General features: G+C 34.3%; 1 protein-coding gene across 1 annotated transcript; it reads right to left on the bottom strand.

Annotated features, from left to right (window-relative positions):
- Positions 1-4,687: 4,687 nt before the first annotated feature.
- Positions 4,688-9,813, bottom strand: LOC103573045 (uncharacterized). The gene is made up of 2 exons (XM_008551899.2): positions 9,453-9,813; positions 4,688-4,989 (listed from the first exon to the last, which is right to left on the bottom strand). Exons 1-2 carry the CDS (start codon positions 9,811-9,813, stop codon positions 4,688-4,690), a joined length of 663 nt encoding a protein of 220 aa, XP_008550121.2.
- Positions 9,814-21,033: the final 11,220 nt, after the last annotated feature.

The raw sequence follows: 21,033 nt of genomic DNA, 5'->3' as shown, positions 1-21,033 counted from the left end.
GTCCGTATTAAATTTCCTACTAATGAAAACAAAATATTAAAATTTGAAAATTATCGTCATAAAGACTCGTTACCGTTTGTTGTCTACGTAGACTTAAAGTGTACACTAGAGCCTCAGGAGGATGATGAAATTCAAAAACTCGTTCCACACAGCATTGCATTTTATCATCACTGTAATAATGATAATACTTTGTTAAAATTTGAAATTAATCGATCATCTGATAGCGTAAAGTGGTTTGTCAATAAACTTGAAAATTTGCATTTGAAGTTGAGCAGTATTTAAAAACACCTATACCTATGAAATCACTTGACCGGTAGTTTCCCACAATTTATCTGGGTATGATTCTCATTTTGTAATTAAATCATTAGCAACTGTTTTTGGAGGTAAAGTTACATTATTGCCAATTAATAAAGAGCGATATATCTCATTTACAAAGTCTATTGACGATATCTTCGATATATATCCGTGTCCTTACGCTTTATGGATTCATTTAGATTCATGGTATCAACTTCAGAAAAATGAGCATCCTATCTTGATGATGATAATAAACAAATCACAAATCTTCATTACCCAGATCCGGAAAAATTTCATTTAGTTACTCGCAAGGGCGTATTCCCGTATGAATACATTATAAACATTGATAAGCTTAATGACAAACAGTTGCCCGATCAAAACTCATTTTTTTTTTTTCAAAATTATCTAATACTGGTATATCTGACGATAATTGTACATTTACTCGACTTGTCTGGGATAAATTTAACATCAGTACCTTAGGCGAGTACTCTGATCTTTATCTTAAGACTGATGTACTATTCTTGGCCAATGTATTTGAAAATTTCAAACAAAGTTGTTTAAATAATTATAACTTAGATCCGCTGCACTATTATACAGCACCTGGATTAGCTTTTGATGCAATGCTGAAATACACTAATGTGGAACTGGAACTGTTGTCTGACCCCGAAATAGTGCTTTTCATTGAGAAAGGTATACGAGGTGGATTGTCTCAGTGTACTAATAGGTATGCGACGGCCAACAATCAGGTACATAGGTAGTCAATTTGATGTTAATAAACCCAAGTCATACTTGATGTATTTTGACGTCAATAATTTTTATGGCGTGGCAATGAGTATGCTACTACCTATAGGCTCATTTGAGTGGGTAGATGAAAATGATTCAAATGATGTAAATAAATTTTGAAATACCAATGACAATGTAGGATCTATTTTAGAAGTAGACTTGCACTATCCTCAGGAGCTACATGAGCTACACAAAGATTTACCACCGGGTAGCAAGTCTAATAAATCATGTACCACTCTGTATAACAAAATTAGATATATAATTCATTTTGAAAATTTGAAACAATGTTTAGATTTAGGAATGCAGTTCAAAAAAATTCATCGCGTACTCAAATTTGAGCAACCCTCGCGGCTAAAGACATACATTGACAAAAATACAGACTGTAGAAACGCTGCCCAAAATGAGTTTGAGAAGAATTTCTTCAAACTTATGAATAACGCAGTCTTCAGTAAGACTAAGGAGAATGTTAGGAAATACAAAGATGTTCAATTGGTTATTAGATGGTCTGATCGATATGGTGCATCAGACCTCATTTGTAAACTTAACTTCTATAGTCTTACTATCTTTGACAAAGACATGGTTATAGTAGAAATGAAAACTATCCAGGTATACTTTGATAAACCTATATACACTGGGTTCGCGATTTTAGATGTATCGAAAACATTTATCTATGATTTCCACTATAACTGAGTCAAACAGAATATGACAGAGGGGTTATTCTTGCCAAGTCTGGTCGCACCTAGTATTATAGTCGAAGAATAGAGTGCCACTGGAAGATGGATTCAGCCTTCCAAAACCGGATAATGTAGAATTTTTATTTTGAATAAATTAATTATTTTAATTACTCAGGGTCGTTTGCAATATTTTGTGAAGGAGGTGAGGAATCCTAAAATAGGCTGAAGTAATGTTGATCAAATTTTGTTTTAATTATATTTAAATTAAGCACCTTGCTTTTATTTTATTTAACCTTATGACAATAATTATTCTTATGACAACCTAAATATTCTTATGACAAACTAATTGCGTCCTCTGGACGTTACTTATGCCAGACTAAGATTCTTATGACAACTAATATTCTATATGTCGTCTCCCGGACGTTTTCCACACCCACACACCCACAGTAATTATCTCGTCCCCTGGACGGTAAACCAACAATTTATTATAAAACCATTCCCTGGATGTATATTTATTTTAACAAATATGTCCACCGGACTTATCTCAGACGCCGTTAACTTTATTTAAAATTACATGACTCGATTTTGAACTCTATTTTATGCCGTATCAACAATGACATCACTTTTTTCCAAATACTAGGACTTGACTAAATTTTTCACAGTAATTAAAATTCTACCAGGCTCATTCAATTCACTTATTTTCATTAATCAATTAATTTTGTTCATTTGTTGAATTATTAATTATTTAATTTTCCTTACTGATAAATCTCCTTAACATGTGCATCCGAAATTCATATATTCAATTTTACTCAACTTTTACTGATAATTTTCATTAACACGTACTTCAAAATCTTTTTATACTCAATTTACTACTGACAAAATATTCCGTTTCTAACTTTCTCGACAACAATGTTACCGTAAATTTCTTAGCGTCTTTAAAACTCTAATTTGAATTGATTTAGAAATTAAAATTATTTTAATATTATTTGAAAAGTATTTTAAGACTAAATTTACGACTAGAATTACGTTTAAAATGAACTAGATTATTCGGCCAGTGAATTGGCGTCGCGAGGCCTGAATTTAGGATTTTACAACACGGACAAATTTTGTCTAAAGCGGCTGACAGGCCTAGAATAATTTTATAATTAATATTGAATTTAATTTAAATTATTTACTGGACGATTCACGCGGAAATTTATTTTATTCCAGCCGAGAGGCCTCGAATAGAATAATTTTAGATTAACAGACAATATGGCGGGATCGAAAGTGAGACGCGGTCAAATTTTCTAGAACATTACACGAGAACCTACACGTGGTTGTAACGGCTGACGGTTCTGAGACTTCCAATTGATACGCGAGACCAGTACAAGCAATAACTTACAATTAATTCGGCCAATCAATTATTTAACCCGGGGCCTTAAATTATTGTAATTTACCTCGATACCATATTTTGCAATCAAACGATGCACTGCTAGCTGATGTTCTGCCTTTTTTCTCTATAAGCTGATGGTCGGCTGGATTTAGCTGGTAATCTGCTTTTCTTAACTTTGTTGGTCTCATCTCGTTCTCTCGTCTCGTTTCAATTAAATTATCCTTAGTGTTATAATCTGTCAATGATAAGTACAAATTAGTAATTATAATTTATTAGAGGTATCGGCCGAGGAGGGCCTGAGAAACAAAGTTAATGTTAAAATTTCATCGCCTCGTTCCACGTGAAGTGGACGTAGACTACAATAATTACCTGATCTTAATTTATGCGTCCATCACCTTTAGTCGTCCGACTCACTCTCTCGATTTTTGGTTCCGCACCCACTTATATCTTCCACGATTCGGGTCTCTTCGATTTACCCCCGGAAAACTCATCCCCACTAATTAATTAGCCAAGTAGAGGGACAGATGTTCGGGTCTCACTGATTAGCGACACCCGGTGACCCGTCAAATCATTTAAGTTAAAAGACCGAATAGTATTTAGGACCCGTTATCGACCGTGGGCAAATTGAGATAGTAATAAATAATCATGGGAATCTATTTTACCCTGTAACATGAACTTGACAAATCAACAGTCGAATTTGATATACACGGACACTGACAGTTCAATCTACCACTTTACAGTACCAGACATTTACGAAATCATGATCGTGATATTTGAAAATTTGATGCGTCGGACTACATCCCTGAAAACTCGTACAATATGCCGCTTGCCAACAAAAAAGTCCCAGGTCTGATGAAAGATGAGAATAATCGAACAATTATGACTCATTTCAACGGACTTTGGGCTAAGCTATATGCGTACAAAATTATGAATGATGTTGATATGAAAAAACGAGCAAAGAGAATCAAAGGTCCGACGTTGCGAACTATCACGTTTGATGATTTCGAGAGATGTCTTCACGATCACATTATCTTGACAAAAAAAACAGTACTTAATCAAAAGTTTAAAACATGACGTGACGACAGTAGCACAGCACAAAATTGCCTTAAGCTGGACAGATGATAGACAACATCTTTTGGACAGCTCAATAGACACATTGCCATGGGGATTCAAATTAAATCATAATGATAAAGATGATGATGAAAATGTTACAGCTATTAAAATAGAAAACTTTTGTAAAAAAAAAAAAAAATAAAAAATTTTGTAAAAAATTAGTTTTTTAAGTATGTAAAAAAAAGTATGTAAAAATTAGTTTTAAGGATATGTGTGTAAATAAATGAATCAAACACTTATATACAAATGAAAAACTTGTTTTTTATTTTATAGATATAAGTGTATTTTATAAGTTTATTTACAGATCAGATTTTTCAGTCCAGCTGTTGTGGGAGCTATCGAAGCCGAGCTACTTTACATACAATTTACTTCCGCTTATTTTTATAATTTTCTCCACTAGATATACATCTGGATATTTGACTTTGCTGAGTTCTTCTGCATAAAATCCACCTTAAATAGGTTTATCCCGATAGTCTACGAGCTTATACGTTGTCGGCTTCGTTTTCTGCACTGTCTTAATTGTAAAAATTTCAGTCGTCCAGTTGGGTGTGTAACCTTTTTTTAACACATGTTTGTACTTGCTGATTCGAACTTTGTCTCCGACTTTGAATTTATTTTTTCGTGCTTGTTGCTGAGCTTGAAGAGGTTTGTATATTTTTTCCAGCAGTTCTTTTTCATTAGCAGCAGTATCATCCGCAGGTTTCACTTTACTTGTTCGATGTTTGGTATTATTGTAAGTATCCAATAAGTCTGCTAGTATATCAATTCATTTATAGGTACCACGTACAGATAATTCACGCCACATTTTATTTTTAAGTGTCCTGTTAAATCGATTACATATGGATGCCTTAAAGTTGCTAAATGTCGAGTACATGTATATGTTTTTACGTTGCATAAGTTCCTGAAATTCTTTATTATAAAATTCTTTGCCTTGGTCAACGTGCAGATTTTTTGGAACACGTCCTAGTTGAAATATAGATTTCATTGCACTAGTTTTATCACTGCCACTTTTACTCTTAATCGGTACAGCCCAGACGTACTTTGAAAAAATATATATGACAGTTAGCAGATATTTGTTTCCTTTGCTTACTGTTGCATAAGGAATTATTTCAACTAAGTCAGCCTACCAAGTTTCATCAAGTGCTCGTATGTCAACATGACGACGTTAATAATTTTTGCGTGCTGGTCTGTGCAGCTCATACGCTATTACTAATTTATTTTCCTTCATTGTCGACGAAAAATTCTACCCTCCAATTCCTTTCTTCGCTGCGTATTTCTATTGATTAAGTCTTTTTGTAAGTTTATACGTTTTATTTTAACTTTTAGTTTTTGATTTTTTGTTTTTAATAGTTTCATAGCAGAGTCGAGTGTTACCACTTAAGAGTGTAAATGTGAAATGATCTCAGAGTGATCATTCCTTATACTATCATACAATAAAGACAGCTTGTGATATACAAGATCACCTGTAAATTTTACAGTTGCTGCATCGCTATCTTCAGAGGTTTGCCAACATGACATAGTCTCTTGCTCTCAACATTATACTGTCCGTCGACAGTTACTTTGCATGTTTAGCGAGACAATCGGCAATATAATTATTATACTTGATTGTCGAGTCTTCATATGAACTACCATCTGGTTTATGATTTTTTTTTGATTATTTGTCATTTTAATAATTTCGAGATATTTATATTTATCATTCTGCGTGACAATCAAATCATACGGCGATTTTTTAAATAATAATTCCAATAAACCAGGAGGCACAGAGCAATTTTTATTTTTTTTACTAATTTTATTATCATCAAAAGTTATTTCAGAATCACCAATATAAAAATCATTGAAACGTCGACAGACGCCACATCTCATATCAATATCTTTACTTGTTTATGGGGCATTCCTCGCCAAATCAGGGTTTAAAAAATTTTAATTTTAGATTCCCTCAATTTTTTTTATTTTTTTGTACCTATAAAAAAACTCTTTTTCCGAAATGTTGAAATTGTTTTGATCACCGGCTCCAAAGATATCGAATTTAAAAAAAAACCGCTCTTTTTTGGTTTTTTACTGATAACTTTTTAGGGAATGGTTTCAATTAAAATACTCGATGAATAAAAAAATATCATTTTCTTATGTACTTTTGGAAAAAAAATACAAAAAATTATTTCAAGTGTTTTAACACGTGTTTCTTTATTTTTGAAATTCAAATTGCATTTTTTAAAGTGAGTGCATATTTTGATTTTCTTCAAAATTTTTTACAGTAAACTACTACTTCAACCACAACTTTTTAGGCCGGTCTGGTTGTGGGTTCTCAATGGCTACTGTTTTTTTTTCGATTTTTGAAAATTAAAAAAATTTTTTTTTTCTCTATTTTATCAAATTTTATCAGTGGTTTCTCGCTTTCAACGTATTTTAAAAAACTTCGTGTATATTTTTTATCATAACAAACATAGGAAATTGTTAGTAATTAAAAAAGACTAATGATTATTTTCAATGCCGCTTCCTGCACTGATAGAAGGATTTATTACTGAGTACTAAATAGATTTAGTAATAAAATTTTTAGACACTTAGTTGGGAGAAAAAAATATTTTGTGCCCATTAACATAATCTATTATAATTTGATAAATCATTATTTTATCTCAATTAAATCTCATCACGGTAAAATAAATATTTGTTTCCACCAAAAGAATATTTGGTAATCGGTACTAAATATTTCTTTGGTAAGTTTTGTCGGTAGATGGCTTGTTTAGAATTAAATTGCATGTGATAAATATTTTCTTTATATGGATAAATAACAGTATACAAAAAAAACATTCATTTTAAATTTAAAAATATTCTCATAAATCTCTCACGTGTTCTTTTGTAATATTAACATTTCCTATGCTTGTTATGATTAAAAATATACACGAAGTTTGTCACGTAGCGATTCAAACGTGAATCGCTGCGCGCGCTTTTCCATCTCGCCGTGAATTTGACAACACCTCCTAGCTCAAATCAGGCGCATTTATTTATTAAAATTTATTATTGTTTAAATGTTTATATTACTTTAATAGATTATTTTAGTATGATTTAATTATGGATTTATTGATATTATTGTTTATTATGTTTATATATATGTTTTGATAATTATTTTGAAAATTATGTACTTAATCGATATTATTATTTCAGTTAGTAGCACACGTGCACGTATGTTATAGATAAAAATATCGACCGAAGGGAGAGTAAGTCGATAAAGTGGGGATATAAATCAATATTTTTATCAAGCCACGTGGTGCACTAAATTAATCATTATTTTATTATTTAAAAGAGATAGTACCGATTATATTTATGTTTATTGATAGGAAATATTATTTAATTTATTATTATGATATAACTCAGGTCGTGTGACAATTTTATGTTTTATTTTAATTGATAATTTCGGGTCCGAGGTCATGAGAGGGGCTAAACACGTGAGTGATTACCCTCCCCGGAAAAATCAGGAAAAGATATAGGGAGAGAGGACCGGGATTTTGTGAAGGTAGGACGTGTTGTTGTCCGTGATTATTTCTGAGTAAATTGTTCTGGCCCAGTTGCCTTAATGAAATAATTACATAGTTAAAGTTTGTTTAATTTGAATAATTAGTTTTTTTATTATATTAAGTCAAAAGTATATTTTAAATATCGTATGGTTAAATAGATCCAGAAGTAATTTTTGTTAACGCCGGTAAGTCAGTTGTGTTATCATTTGTTGCATCGGCTATCGCTGGTCCTTCAGTAGAGTTGATCGCAGTATTTGTATCGTAAATAATTGAACCTGAGTTATTTATATAATAAGTTGAATATATTCGGCGTCCGTCACGGCATTCGGGTGCATATGTACTAAGACGCGTCGAGTAAATTCCTTGGAAGATGAGACAAAGATAGTAGCGTATGTAGCTCCTTGTCTTACGCTAGTATTTTACGTATTATTTTAACGTTATATTTCAGCATTTAAAATATTATTTCTCTGGGTAAAATTTATTTTATGAATTAATGGTATGCAACCCAGTGTTGCCAAATATATAGTGAGTACCCGTGTCTTTCTCTCCCCAGAGTAAATAATATCAAAAAAAGAAAAAAATTTGTATTGTGTTATTTTTTACAATCTATATTAATTGTATTGGGTAAAAATTTGTAATTTGGTTTCTTTAGTGGATAATTTAATAATATTATTCGAATTGAATTGATTATTATTGTAATCATTAGTTGAGTTTGTTTACATATATTTTGAATTTAATAATTTAGTAAAAGGAACCCAGTGATAGCCAATATTTATTTGTTTGTTTCCTGGATATATTTAGTAGTAATTATTCCTTATTATTTTTTTTATTCATTATATATTTGTTTGGTTGTCATTCCGCTTGGTGCATACATTCTCGCTCAAGATTTTGTCCCGTGATCTCTCCCCTGATCGTTATTGGGTTTGTCCGTTTTGTAAAAACGGGCTGGCGCCCTCGTGCACTAACCCAGCCTGAGGAGCTGGTCCAGGCACACCTTTAGTTTGTTTATAGTTATTTATTATTTTTAGTTATAATTATTATCGTTATTTATAATTTTTTTAATACACTTGGGTGACCACATACGACTCCGGGTTTATTTCACGTCTCCGTCGTGAAAATAAAAACGGTTTACGTTATATCTTCTTAAAAATTTTTTAAAATACGGTGAAAGCGAGAAACCAGTGATAAAAATTGATAAAATAGAGAAAAAAAAATTTTTTTTAATTTTCAAAAATCGAAAAAAAAAATAGTAGTCATTAAGAACCCATGACCAGAGCGGCCTAAAAAGTTGTGGTTTGAGTAGTAGTTAACTGTAAAAAATTTTGAAGACAATCAAAATATGCACTCACTTTAAAAAATGCAATTCAAATTTTAAAAATAAAAAAACACGTATTAAAACACTTTAAATAATTTTTTTGTGCAAAAAGTGCATGGAAAAATAATAGTCTTATATTCAGTGAATATTTTGATTTAAACCATTCTCTAAAAAGTTATCAGTAAAAAACCATAAGAAAAGCGGTTTTCTTTAAAATTCGATATCTTTTGAACAGGTGATCAAAAAAATTTCAACTCTTCGGAAAAAGAGTTTTTTAATGGGTTCCAAAAAATAAAAAAAAATTGAGGAAGTCTAAAATTAAAATTTTTCAAACCGTTCGGTTTGGCGTGGAATGCCCCTGTACACTTTAGCTAAATATGATTTTATTTTACTGCTAACTGGCTTAGCAAGAGTACTTGATACAGCAGGAAATATTTGTGTTTCTTTCAGAGTTCCACTGCTTTCTTCAGAGATGATACTATCATAATTACTGGCATCATCAAATTCTGTATCATTAATCATCATTGAATTATCATCATTTAATTCTTTGTTGACTTCTTGTTTGATTTTATGCTCAGACGATTCGACTACACTCTGCAAAGGTCTAACAATAGGCTTAAAGATTTCACCCATTGCCTTCTCAGCTGTGTCTTTACCCAACTTCAGCATTCTGTGCTTCTGTCGGATAGCATCACTAGCCTGAGATATTTGATGTAAGACATCTTTCTGCTTTGAAAGCTCTTCGGTCTTCATAGTGATGGGTTAAAGTTCACTTTAAAATCATGAAGATGAAAAAAGATTCGGAATAAGGTTGAAGAAGAGAACAGCTGGAAAAAAAGGCTAGTAAGAGGAAGCCTACTAAGAAAAAGAGTGGCAAGAGGAAGACTAGAAAGAGAAAGACTAGCAAGAGGAGGACTCGTGTGAAGAAACAAGTAGCATTAAAACAAGTTGTCACAGCTGCCAAAAATCTAATGACTTTCGGAGGTGATCCAATTAGAACAGCGTTGTAATAAGTTCGTCAGGCTGTTAAAAAATCTGGTGGGAAAAAAAATATCCGGCTGCCACGAATTTTACCGGTCCCATCCAAAGTTAGTGGTGTACTGCCGTTTGTAATACCACTTTTTGCTGGCCTGAGTGCAACAGCAGCTTTAGCTGGGGGCGCTGCTGGTATATCGAAAGCTGTAAATGATGCAAGTGAAACTAAAAATCGATTGGAAGGGAGCAAACATCATAATTTGAAAATGGAGCAAATATCCATGGGTAAAGGTTTATACTTAAGGCCTTACAGACGTGGTATGAGTTTATATTTGAGACCGTATCCAGTAGGCAAAGGATGCAAGTCGAAAAACAAGTAGAGCTACCACATCGAGCACTCACAAACATCGATTTATTGAAATACGCTAAAACTCTAAAAATTCCAAACTTTCATGGTGTTTTTATGAGAAATGGTTCACCTCAAACTGGTCCAAGAAAAAAAGAATCAGCTGATATTGATCTTGATAATAAACTCGGACCTGGTACTCATTGGGTTGCATACAAGAAAAATAATGATAAAGTTGTTTACTTTGACAGTTTTGGTAATTCACAACCACCGCAAGATCTTATGGAGTATCTCGATGTTGGTAGCGTAAAATATAATCACAAGAGATATCAGGATTTTGATAAAATTTTATGGGGACATTTATGTCTGAGTCATTCACATTAACGTTAACAGGATCCTCATCCGTGTTGGAGGCCAACTCTTTCCCTCCGAATGAATTATCACCAAATGAAAATTATGTCCTGGGACTTGTAGAGTTATTAACATTTAATTCAATACCTAATATTGATGTTGGTGCTAATAAATTCTATGTCTCTAATCCTGTGGATAATATTGATATCAAAAAAATTGATACAAATGATAAAAATAATGTTGATGAAAGAAAAATAGTCAAGAACAAAAGAGCAAAAAGGAATGTAGTAATAATTACAAAGTTTGATGACAATGTCTCACTAACTGAAAATAGTAACAATAATGATGCAATGAGTGAAAATATAGAAGCTGCAAAATATGAAACAGTTGAAGAGGGAGTCTTGACAATAACAACAGGAAGTTACGAAATCACTGACATTCAAAAATACATTCAATAGAAATTACAAAGACTCAGCATCAGCATAAGAGCCGATAATAATAAATTGAGAAGTTAAATCAAATGTGATCAATTTTTAAATTTTACACCCCAAGATTCTATTGGTAGACTACTGGGATTTACAAACCGAAATTTGACACCACACAAACCTTACTCATCAAATTTACCAGCGAAGATATTAAAACTCAATGCTCTAAGGGTTGAGTGCAAAATCACATCAGGTCCTTGCATAAAAGAACACAAAGTTCACACTATTCATGAATATCTTCCAAATGTATCACCAGGATCTAAGATTGTTCAATCGCCATCACACGTCATTTATCTACCAATCACCGTACAAGCAATACAGAATCTCAGACTGAGAATTGCCGATCAAGACGGAAAACTGGCTAGTTTCAGAGGTGAGACGATAACCATAAGACTGCATATAAAGTCTATAAAATAATGGGTATCGTGTATGAGACAAAAAGTAGTGCTAGCTATAAAAAGATAGGAGCATGGTCGAGCAACATTAGTCGCCGAGTACCTCACATGGCGTTAACACATCAGATAAATCATCTTTGATGAGTCAATTGCGTACTATGAAGCACATGCTTATCTCCCGTATGCTTCATCAACATTCAACAACAGCGATGAAATAAGAATTACCGTTCAACATCTAGACTTGTGTCTACTTCCAAGTAAAAGTACACTATATGTGTACGGTATTCACAAAGTCACAAATTCACAAAGTCTGATGGTACAGCTTTAAGTGCAACTACTCACATGGTCAACATGACAGTCTGTCATATGTTTGAAGAAATACGCTATAAACTCAATGGTGTTGAGATTGATCGTAATAAAAATGTCGGTATTACAAGTCTCATGATAGGATACACATCACTGAGTCCAGCTCAACAGAATACTCTAGAAAATTCAGGCTGGATTATGGATGAAGCTGTAAACAAATTATACAATTACAATAGCTACTTTGATGTATCTATACCACTGAGTCTTTTGCTTGGATTTGCTGAAGAATACCTGTTCAGTCACGAGCTTGATTAATTTGAATCAAGCTTCGTGCATTTCCGCTCGGTTCGAGAGTTGCCCAGCTCGCTACTGACTGAAGGTCAGAATAGTGACGGTTTACTCGCTATTTGGGCCCGCCACATACAATGTCTAACTCAGGACCGTGTCAAGAGTCCTGAGAACCCGCTACAAGCTGGCCAATCACATAATTTGTTTTATATTGGTCAGCCAATGAGAGAGTTAGCTATCAACTGCTACCTGTTGGCGCGCTTTTAAGCCAATGGGAAAATTCGTTATATGCAGCAAAGCTGCCACGTCGACACCAAGCTTCTCGACAACTCAACGACGCTACTAATTTTCATTCTACAACGTGCTTCGCTACTTGCAACCTCGTGCTGGAAACCGCTCAGTAATTAATTCTTTTGTGATATAAAACTAAACCGTTACGCTGAATTATCCTCAATATTTAGTCAGTATATCAAGGCTGCTATTTATTGAGAATATATAAATTGTTCTTTTGCTAGAAATTAATCGTAAGATTAATTTCCGTTGAGTTAACCGCTACTGACCACGCATCAATTTATACGTGGATTTTATCTTTGAGTTTGCATTCGCTATTGCGTATTATTTTCTAGTCACATTCGCTCTTGAGTATAAGTTCTCACAATTTTAAAGTGTAAATAAGTGTAAATAAATTAGGAATTTGAATCTCACCATTGCGAACAATCAATATGCTCTGTTGTATGACATGTATATAAATTGCCAAATTTCTTACTGCAACAAAGAACCTGAACCACTGCGCTGACGACGAAAAAATTTTTGGGACAAGCGCTGCTGTATGTTATCGATTGCTCGAAACAAAACGAATCGATAAAATCTGGACCAGTGGACATTCGCTTGGAATTTGAATCTACAAATCAATTTCCTGCACACACATCAGCTTACTGCCTCACAATACATAATCGCATAGTCGAGTATAATCCTATAAGCAGCATCGTACGAAAACTAATATGGAGACTGTTAAATTTAATCCAACGCCAGCTATACATTACATGTATGGAGATTTGCACACGAGCAACTAAGAATAGGTGAATGGGAACAAGCAGCAAGAGATCGAAAACGATTCAAACAAAGAATAAATAAATTTAATATAATAATTGAATCTGTATTTGTTCAACGAGTAGTCTGCCGGTAGTAGAACTTTATATTGAAGCGAAGTCTCACGTCATAAATTTGGTGGCCTTGAAAAAGGCCGTTGTGGTCTTGAGAAAGACCGTTTGAGAGTGACTTTGAAGCTGAGACGACGATAAGAGTTGACTGCTGGTTCTTAAAAGAACCGATTGTTTAGGCGAGTAGTCTAGCTGGAGACCCTGAGGTCTCGTGAATTTGAAAAGTTCTTGCAAGACTAGCCCTGAGACGAGCTAGTCAGAACTTGACGAGAGAGTTCTAAAAAGAACTGATGGTGTTGAGACGTAGCTGGAGAATATTCAAGCCTTGCTCGCTTGAATAGTTCTTATATATCGCTGATAGCCTTTCTCGCTATCTGAAGAGTATTCTTCACAGTAAGACTGATCAGAATGGAATATGCTGCCGCTTTCAGATCACCTTCTTTTATACCCAAGAGTCCGGCTTCTAGAATGTTCTCGACGGAGTGGGAGACATCGGTATCTGCGCTCCAATGAGATGGCTGGCTTTCAAAGAAAAGGGGAAAAGTTAAGCGCTGGCCAATGAGAAGTCTTAGCTGAGTGTGAAGGGGGTCGAGTTAACTCCTATTGGTCGTTCGCGTACTCAGAGCGAGCAGTCTCTCTCATGGTCCGTGCGAAGTTGATGAGCCATGGTATCTCTCCATGGTCCGCGTAAAGTTGATGACTTACTTTCGAACAGTATTAATTAAAAAACTTACATTTATAAATGAGTAAACTTTTAACTTCCCGTTAAAAAAAATCGACAATTTTCAAAAATTTCGGGAAGTTATTGTTTTCACCCCGATTTTCGAAAATCGAGTTTTCATCAGATGTCGACGTTTTATGGTCCTAGGAAGCTATTCTGACTATTTTCATAATAATGTCCGAGTGTGTGTATATGTGTGTGTGTGTGTGTGTGTATGTATGTAAACTCTTTGTAACTTTTGAACTAATGAATCGATTTGGATGGTTGAGGTGGCAATCGAAAGAGCTTGTTGGCCTTCAACTTTCCTGAAAATTTCAGATTATTTGATCGAATAGACTCGAAAATATTGGCGAATTACGAAAAAAAAAAAAATTTTTTTTTTATTTTTTTATTGATTTCTCAAAAACGACTTATACGATCGACTTCAAAATCTGATCAGCTCTAGTACTCAATAAAATGCGTAGATTGCTACCTCAAACATCAAAATCGGATAATTCGTTCGAGAGTTATCGCGGGAGAAAGAAATGGTGAAAAACGGTTTTTTCTAAATATTTTCGAAACGACTGACGCGATCGATTTCAAATTTTAATCAGCTCTAGAACTCAATAAAACGCGCCGATTGCTACGTCAACTATCAAAATCGATTGATTAGTTCGAAAGATATCGGCGTTGAAAAGTTAAAAAAATAACATTTTATGTTATTTTTTCCGGATAAATCAGAATATAACGTACTAAAATGTGCCTGATATCATACCAACTCATCTTTTTTATGGTTTCTTTCGATCATATAATGTCATCGAAGTTGGTTTTTAGTTTAAATCACATTATCAACAAAAAAATCGATAAAACGTAGTTTTTAATATTTTTATCGGATATTTCATATTTTATTGTTTCTTACATGAGTCAAAACTTATTTAAATCTTGATTTTGATCCCTGACATTGATTTCTGCCTCAATACACTTATTTTACTGAACATAATCAGGAACTAAATTTTAAAAACCGCTTCATTGATGATTTTCGATTCTTAAATTTTCAAACTTCAGCATAACAGGTAACTTGTTAGACCTTGAAAAGATCGTAAAAAAACAATTGCATGTGATAGAATTTTCGAACTCGAAAATATATCTACACTAATGTTTTCGAGCTCTTTGAGGTCGAAAACAGCGGGAAGTTTTGGGGCTGGCCCGCAGGGTCAACCGACGCCCAGATTTTTTTATATCGATATATATTGTTTTTTATAACTTATAACCTAAAATATAGATTTAATTATAACATAACCTCAAATATATAATAAACTATGAATATTTTTCTTATCCTAAAATATACATTTCAGTCTTACATAAACTATAGTCTTTTTTCTTAACCTACAACTATACATTTTAGTCGTACATAACTTCAAATATATAATAAACTATAGTATTTATTTCTTAACCTTAAAAATAAACAATTTAGTCGTACATAACCTCAAATACATAATAAATCATAGATATTTTTCTTAACCTAAAAATACACTACAGTTAGAGCAACCTTTTCTAAATGAATATGCAAAGCTATGAGGGATATTATAACAGGGATAATCTAAAATAAATTGGTTTTAATTGTAAATTAAGATTTGAATTTGAATTTGATTCGACTGCGCTCTCGGCCCACGCATCTCCGTTGTCCCCACGCCGTCGATGATCGATAACCTGGGACTCTACTAATTTATCGGTGCATTTGGCCGTGCGACGAATGGGTGCTTTGCGAGGGCCCCAAGTCCCGCCATTTCTAGAAATTTAAATTTGGGAAAATTTTGGACGGTACGAGCCTGACATGGGACTGAGAGTGGGGAGCTGCTGGCTTCGCGGCGCACCGAGAGGCACCTGAGCGTCACTCACTGCCTAGAGCTGCAAATAATCAGTCGTATCCTAAGCAAAATTAAAACTAAATTTTACTAAAGAAGATAACTTGATGGTGAGTCGTGAAGACCCCGCATTCGTGGAGAATCAATCAAATTACGGTGAGTCTCAGTCTGACCCCGGACTACATTAAAAATCCACGTTCAGGATCATTCACAAATTTCGCTGAGTTTAGCAACCGCGTAATTTATTTAAAATATTAATTGGCAGCAGCAGGAGAAAGAAGATTGGAAGCCAACAGCACCCAACAGCATTCTTTGAGAGCGGCGTCCTCCTCCCACCATATGGCGTCGTCATTTTCACCAGCGACTACTTCGGTAAATTTTGAAGTCTTTTGGTTCAATTAATTCGTTCAAACTTCTCTAAAAATATTTTAATGGAATAACATAAATTTTTAATTATATATATAAAATTTTACGAGATAAGATTTATTGGTTTTCGCGGCGTGGGTTCGAGAGCGTTCGGTCGCCACTTTGTATAAGTGTCTGGGCTTGTTTTACTAGGTAGCGTCATAATCAAAATTTTCTCAGTTGAGTCTAGCGACCACTGATTAAACAATTGATAATTAACATTTAAGTTTAGCAAACTCTAGTCGGTATTTTTCTAGAGGTACTGAGTCCCAAAGACCGTTCTCTAGGAGGTGCCAGAAATTTAGTTTGAAAGTGACCGTGGTGCTGAGTCTCACCGACCGCATCACTGGGAACTTTATTAAATAAAATTTAACTAAAATAAAATTTAGGCTAAAAGACAACCCAGAACTTAAGGCGTTATTTAAGAACTTAAGTTGCGGATAGACTGCGTGTGAATATGAGTTAATTTATTTATTGCCTCGCCAGCGAAATTATTGTATATTAAGGAGAAAAATAATTGTTATTATGAATTAAGGAAATTTTGTATTAAATTTAAACACAGTTTAAAATACGTAAATATTGTCGGAAATTTAAAAAAATTTTATATTAACCAAACAGATATATCCGTTACCAAAGAGATATTGTAAATAAATTTCGAATATTTTATTAAAATCATATTTACTAAAATAATTATTCTCAATCGATTAGTGACGCTGAGTCTCACCGACCGCTCATTAAGGGGTTGATAAGAACCTAACTCTGCAGCTGTGTGGTCCAGTCACGATAAGGAAATTTTCGAACTCGTCCTTGAGATTTTCATTCCTCTCTGCTTTGTTTGCCTTGCACACGATACTGAGAGATCGTGCAACTTACTCTCAGTGGCGCCCTTAGAACTTTTGAGTTCAAAAGGTGTCCAAATCGTGACCTCGTAAGCCTCGTCGTCAAGACCACGGAAGACGAGGGGTACCCGGTTATAATATCATCGTGAAATATTTAATGATCCCGACACCTTCGATAGCCAATTAATTTTTCAATATTTTTTAATTCTTGTCGTAGTTTGTGCCAAGCGAAATCGATTTGCTGGTTGCATTTTCAGGGATAAATGTATCATTAAGACATGTGATATCTTGATCATTCATGCACGGTAAATTCTTCAATTGATTGAAGATCTGAACTGACGTCTCGTAGGTTGGTTGAATTCCATAGAAATGCCATAACCATTTCTTGAGCTCTTGGACATTTTGCAATGCACATGAAGTATCCAACTTTTTCAAGTAATAGGAATAATATGGACATCGATATTTCAAGAAATCATTCTTTTAATAGAGTGAGAAAAATTTTATTTTTTCTAAATCGATAATTAATACAACAGTATCATTTAGATCTTCAAGCTATTTTTTCTTCTGCTCACCTTGTACATAAAAGGATCGTGTACGTTTGACCATAATTTCAAGAATTTCTTTCAATAATTTATATGGTAGCAAACCAGCTATCCATGATATTGAATGTTAATGTCCACAGTGATCAACACTTTTCTGCATTACAGCAACATCGACTTGGTCCAAAGGTGGTTCAAACAACCAATGTTCACATCGTGCAAGTCCATATGTACCCACTTCATCACAAATATCAGTAGCACACAGTTTTTTCACCACAAATTTGCCATCAGACATCTCGAAACCCACAAAATTAATTATTAGTTCCATACTGTTTACTAGCGTTAAAAAATAACTGGGTAAACATGAACGTAATTTTATGACAAGCCTGTTCGTATTCGCAGCGATCTTTGAAGCTGAGTAATAATTTTTTCCAATGCTTCACTTGTAAATCGATTTCATTTTTTTTATTCGACCAGCTTATTCAATTTTTCTTGTTCTTCGTTATGACGACCAAAGTCATTAACGTGGTCGTCTATTACATCCTCGAAGTCTATCTGCGCATCATGGAAGCATACATCCGTACACACATGTGGCCTGGAAAAGAAATATAATCAATTAGTTATTATTAATAAACGACTATAAAGCAGGTTATTCAAAAAATTATTACTACATACCTTGAAGAACGACTCATCGTGATTATTTATTTGCTGTACGCTTCCCCAGTTTCACCAACTATTCAGTAGTTTTTATTAATCTTCTCGACAAAATTCTCCTGTCGTTGCAGCTCATACACGATGCTTCTACTTGAACACTGTGGATTATTTCCGTGTTTTTCGCGAACGCAATTATATCGTCAATAAATTCATTGATAGACTCAGGAGGAGGCACGTCACCAAAAAACCCTTCAAGAAGATCTTCGAAACTTTCCGCAGAAGGGTAATTATTGCGAACAAAAATCTTCTCACTTTCAGCTAATTCAGCTATAACTATAAAACACTGGCACGTAAAACTGTTCACTTCAACTCTTCTCAGCGTAAGCTGACTGGATGCAAGCTCTCGAGCTCAGCACTCAGACCAATATCCCTCACCCTAAAATATAAAACAAGTTTAAACTAGTCAAATGACGTCACAAACAAAGAAAAACGAGTTCAAACATGTTAGATGACGTCGTAAACAAAGGAAAACGAGTCCAGGCCTGCTAGATGATGCCATCTTCAAGAAAAGAGTGGGGACACTAAACCACTAAATGACATGCACTTCGCAAGTTTTTTGCATGTACTCTTACACACTCCTGTTTTAATGTATAAAACAAAATATGGAGTTGTAGCTGGACCTCGTGATGACGCTCAAGGCCGTTATACTGGAAATCGTCAGTCTTAAGCGCCATCACGAAGTCTATTTTCTTTCAAAATTTCCCGCTCAGAACAGACGTTAAGCGACATTGAGTAAAAAAACGAGCTCAGTTTAACCAGCAGAGCTATATTAAGTGCTCAAAACGGCTGCTATGAGCTCAAAGAGTACCATAAAAATGAGCTTAAAAGCGAATTTTGGCCCGATATAAGAGGTTCTACTGACTGTCGAAACAAGCTGATCGACTGCCAATGTCGATACAATCGGTGAAACAGAACTCACTGGATGCAAATACGAGTTCGTCGACTGCCAATCCGAGTACCATCAGTAAAACAGACCTTACCGACCGCTGACAGCTTACCCTCCGTCAGTAAACTTAGTACGGACTAGAATCCACAATCTGTTTTATCGGGGGGGGGGAACTCTCCCAGCTCAACTGCTCCTACAGTATATGAGTGTCTCCGAACAATAAACTAACCGAGTTGTAGTTCGTGAAAATTAAAATAAGTTTATTGTATTTCATCAACCGACTGTTTGTTTTTGAAATACGAACTGATTTTATCTGTCGATCAACTGCGACTTTTGCGAGCAATTTTTTTTGTTTATGTCGAGTCAAGCCGACAACGGTATTCTATATTTTGTTGTAACCGATTATTTTTGTGATACCGATCAATTTATTTTTGTTTGCTTAACATACGACAAATTATTTTGTTTAATTCTGACCAATCACTTATCGCAATCTTATGCGCCTGATCTTTCCTCGATCCGCCACCCTGACCCGACATTTTCGACAATTATTTGATTATGGTGATTACAAAATCACCTGGCGCCCAACATTATAAACTTTGTACAAGGTTATCGAACAGTACGCGTACTCGGACTTTACTTGAAAGACCCCCGGTATTGAAAAATCGGTTACAATATATATATATATATATATATATATATATATATATATATATATATATATATATATATATATATATATATATATATATATATATATATATATATATATATATATATTGTGACCGGGTAGATAGCTCGACTGGAATCCGTCAGACCAACTATCCCCGTACAATCTATCTGGCTTACCTGGTTCGGCTTCCGCAGTGGTTGGGCGCCAGGTGAAGTTTCAATCACCAAGTTCGATGCTCGGAAGAAGTCGGCTCAGGGTGGCGGATCGGGAATAGGGTAGGCACTTACAATTAACGTCAAATAATTAACAGTCAAGTAGGCAAATTTTGTAGTACATTGAAAAACAAGTACATACCGCAACAAATCGATGACAAATAAATTTAAGAAATCTTACTCTAACAACTAGACCAACTAGTCAATGCTTATACTTCACTAGCCGGATTCGGCAATTGACACGATATAATGTAATAACGAAATATAAATTATAATACCACAACGTACTAAATTATAATATTAATTATCATGACTCGAGGTAATTATCGTAACAACAATTAAACTCCGGGTATCCCTTGATTTGCAACTTAGCGGCAAAGTGATGTCAATTCCCTTGACTTTAACACCCGTCGGTAACTCGGCTTACCACGTTAATTAACCTCCAAATGTTAGCTGCACGTCCGAAGATAGCATTCGTACTGAGCTAAGACTAATGACCACCGGAAGGCGGTGATATAAACAGAATACCGAGAATAAGACCGCCAATAACGAGACTCGACATGCGCAGTATCAAATCAGTTAAACAATAATCAAATAGTACGAAAAAAAAATTAATAAAGAGATCAAACTTTAAGATAACACTTAAAACTTAACTACAACTCAAACCGAAGTTTTAAATTTGTACCAGCGGAATAAGTCGAGTTAGGACACGCCGTACCCAAATAGAAGTTATCCGGTCTGTTTGTAATGACTCACAACTTCGGCGTCAACTCGAGCTATTCCTCGAAATAAATTGATCGGACTCGCTCACCGGTCGATGTTCTCGAAGTACTTGGT

This window comes from Microplitis demolitor, chromosome 6, assembly GCF_026212275.2.
Source record: "Microplitis demolitor isolate Queensland-Clemson2020A chromosome 6, iyMicDemo2.1a, whole genome shotgun sequence".
Lineage (NCBI taxonomy): Eukaryota > Metazoa > Arthropoda > Insecta > Hymenoptera > Braconidae > Microplitis > Microplitis demolitor.
Note: the sequence above shows the minus strand (reverse complement) of the source record. Positions and strands in the feature narration are given on the sequence as shown.

Coding starts and splice junctions, on each gene's coding strand:
- LOC103573045 (XM_008551899.2), bottom strand. CDS start 9,813: ATGAAGACCGAAGAGCTTTCAAAGCAGAAAGATGTCTTACATCAAATA. Junction 4,990..9,452: donor TCTTGCTAAGCCAGTTAGCA/GTAAAATAAAAT, acceptor TTGATATACTAG/CAGACTTATTGGATACTTAC.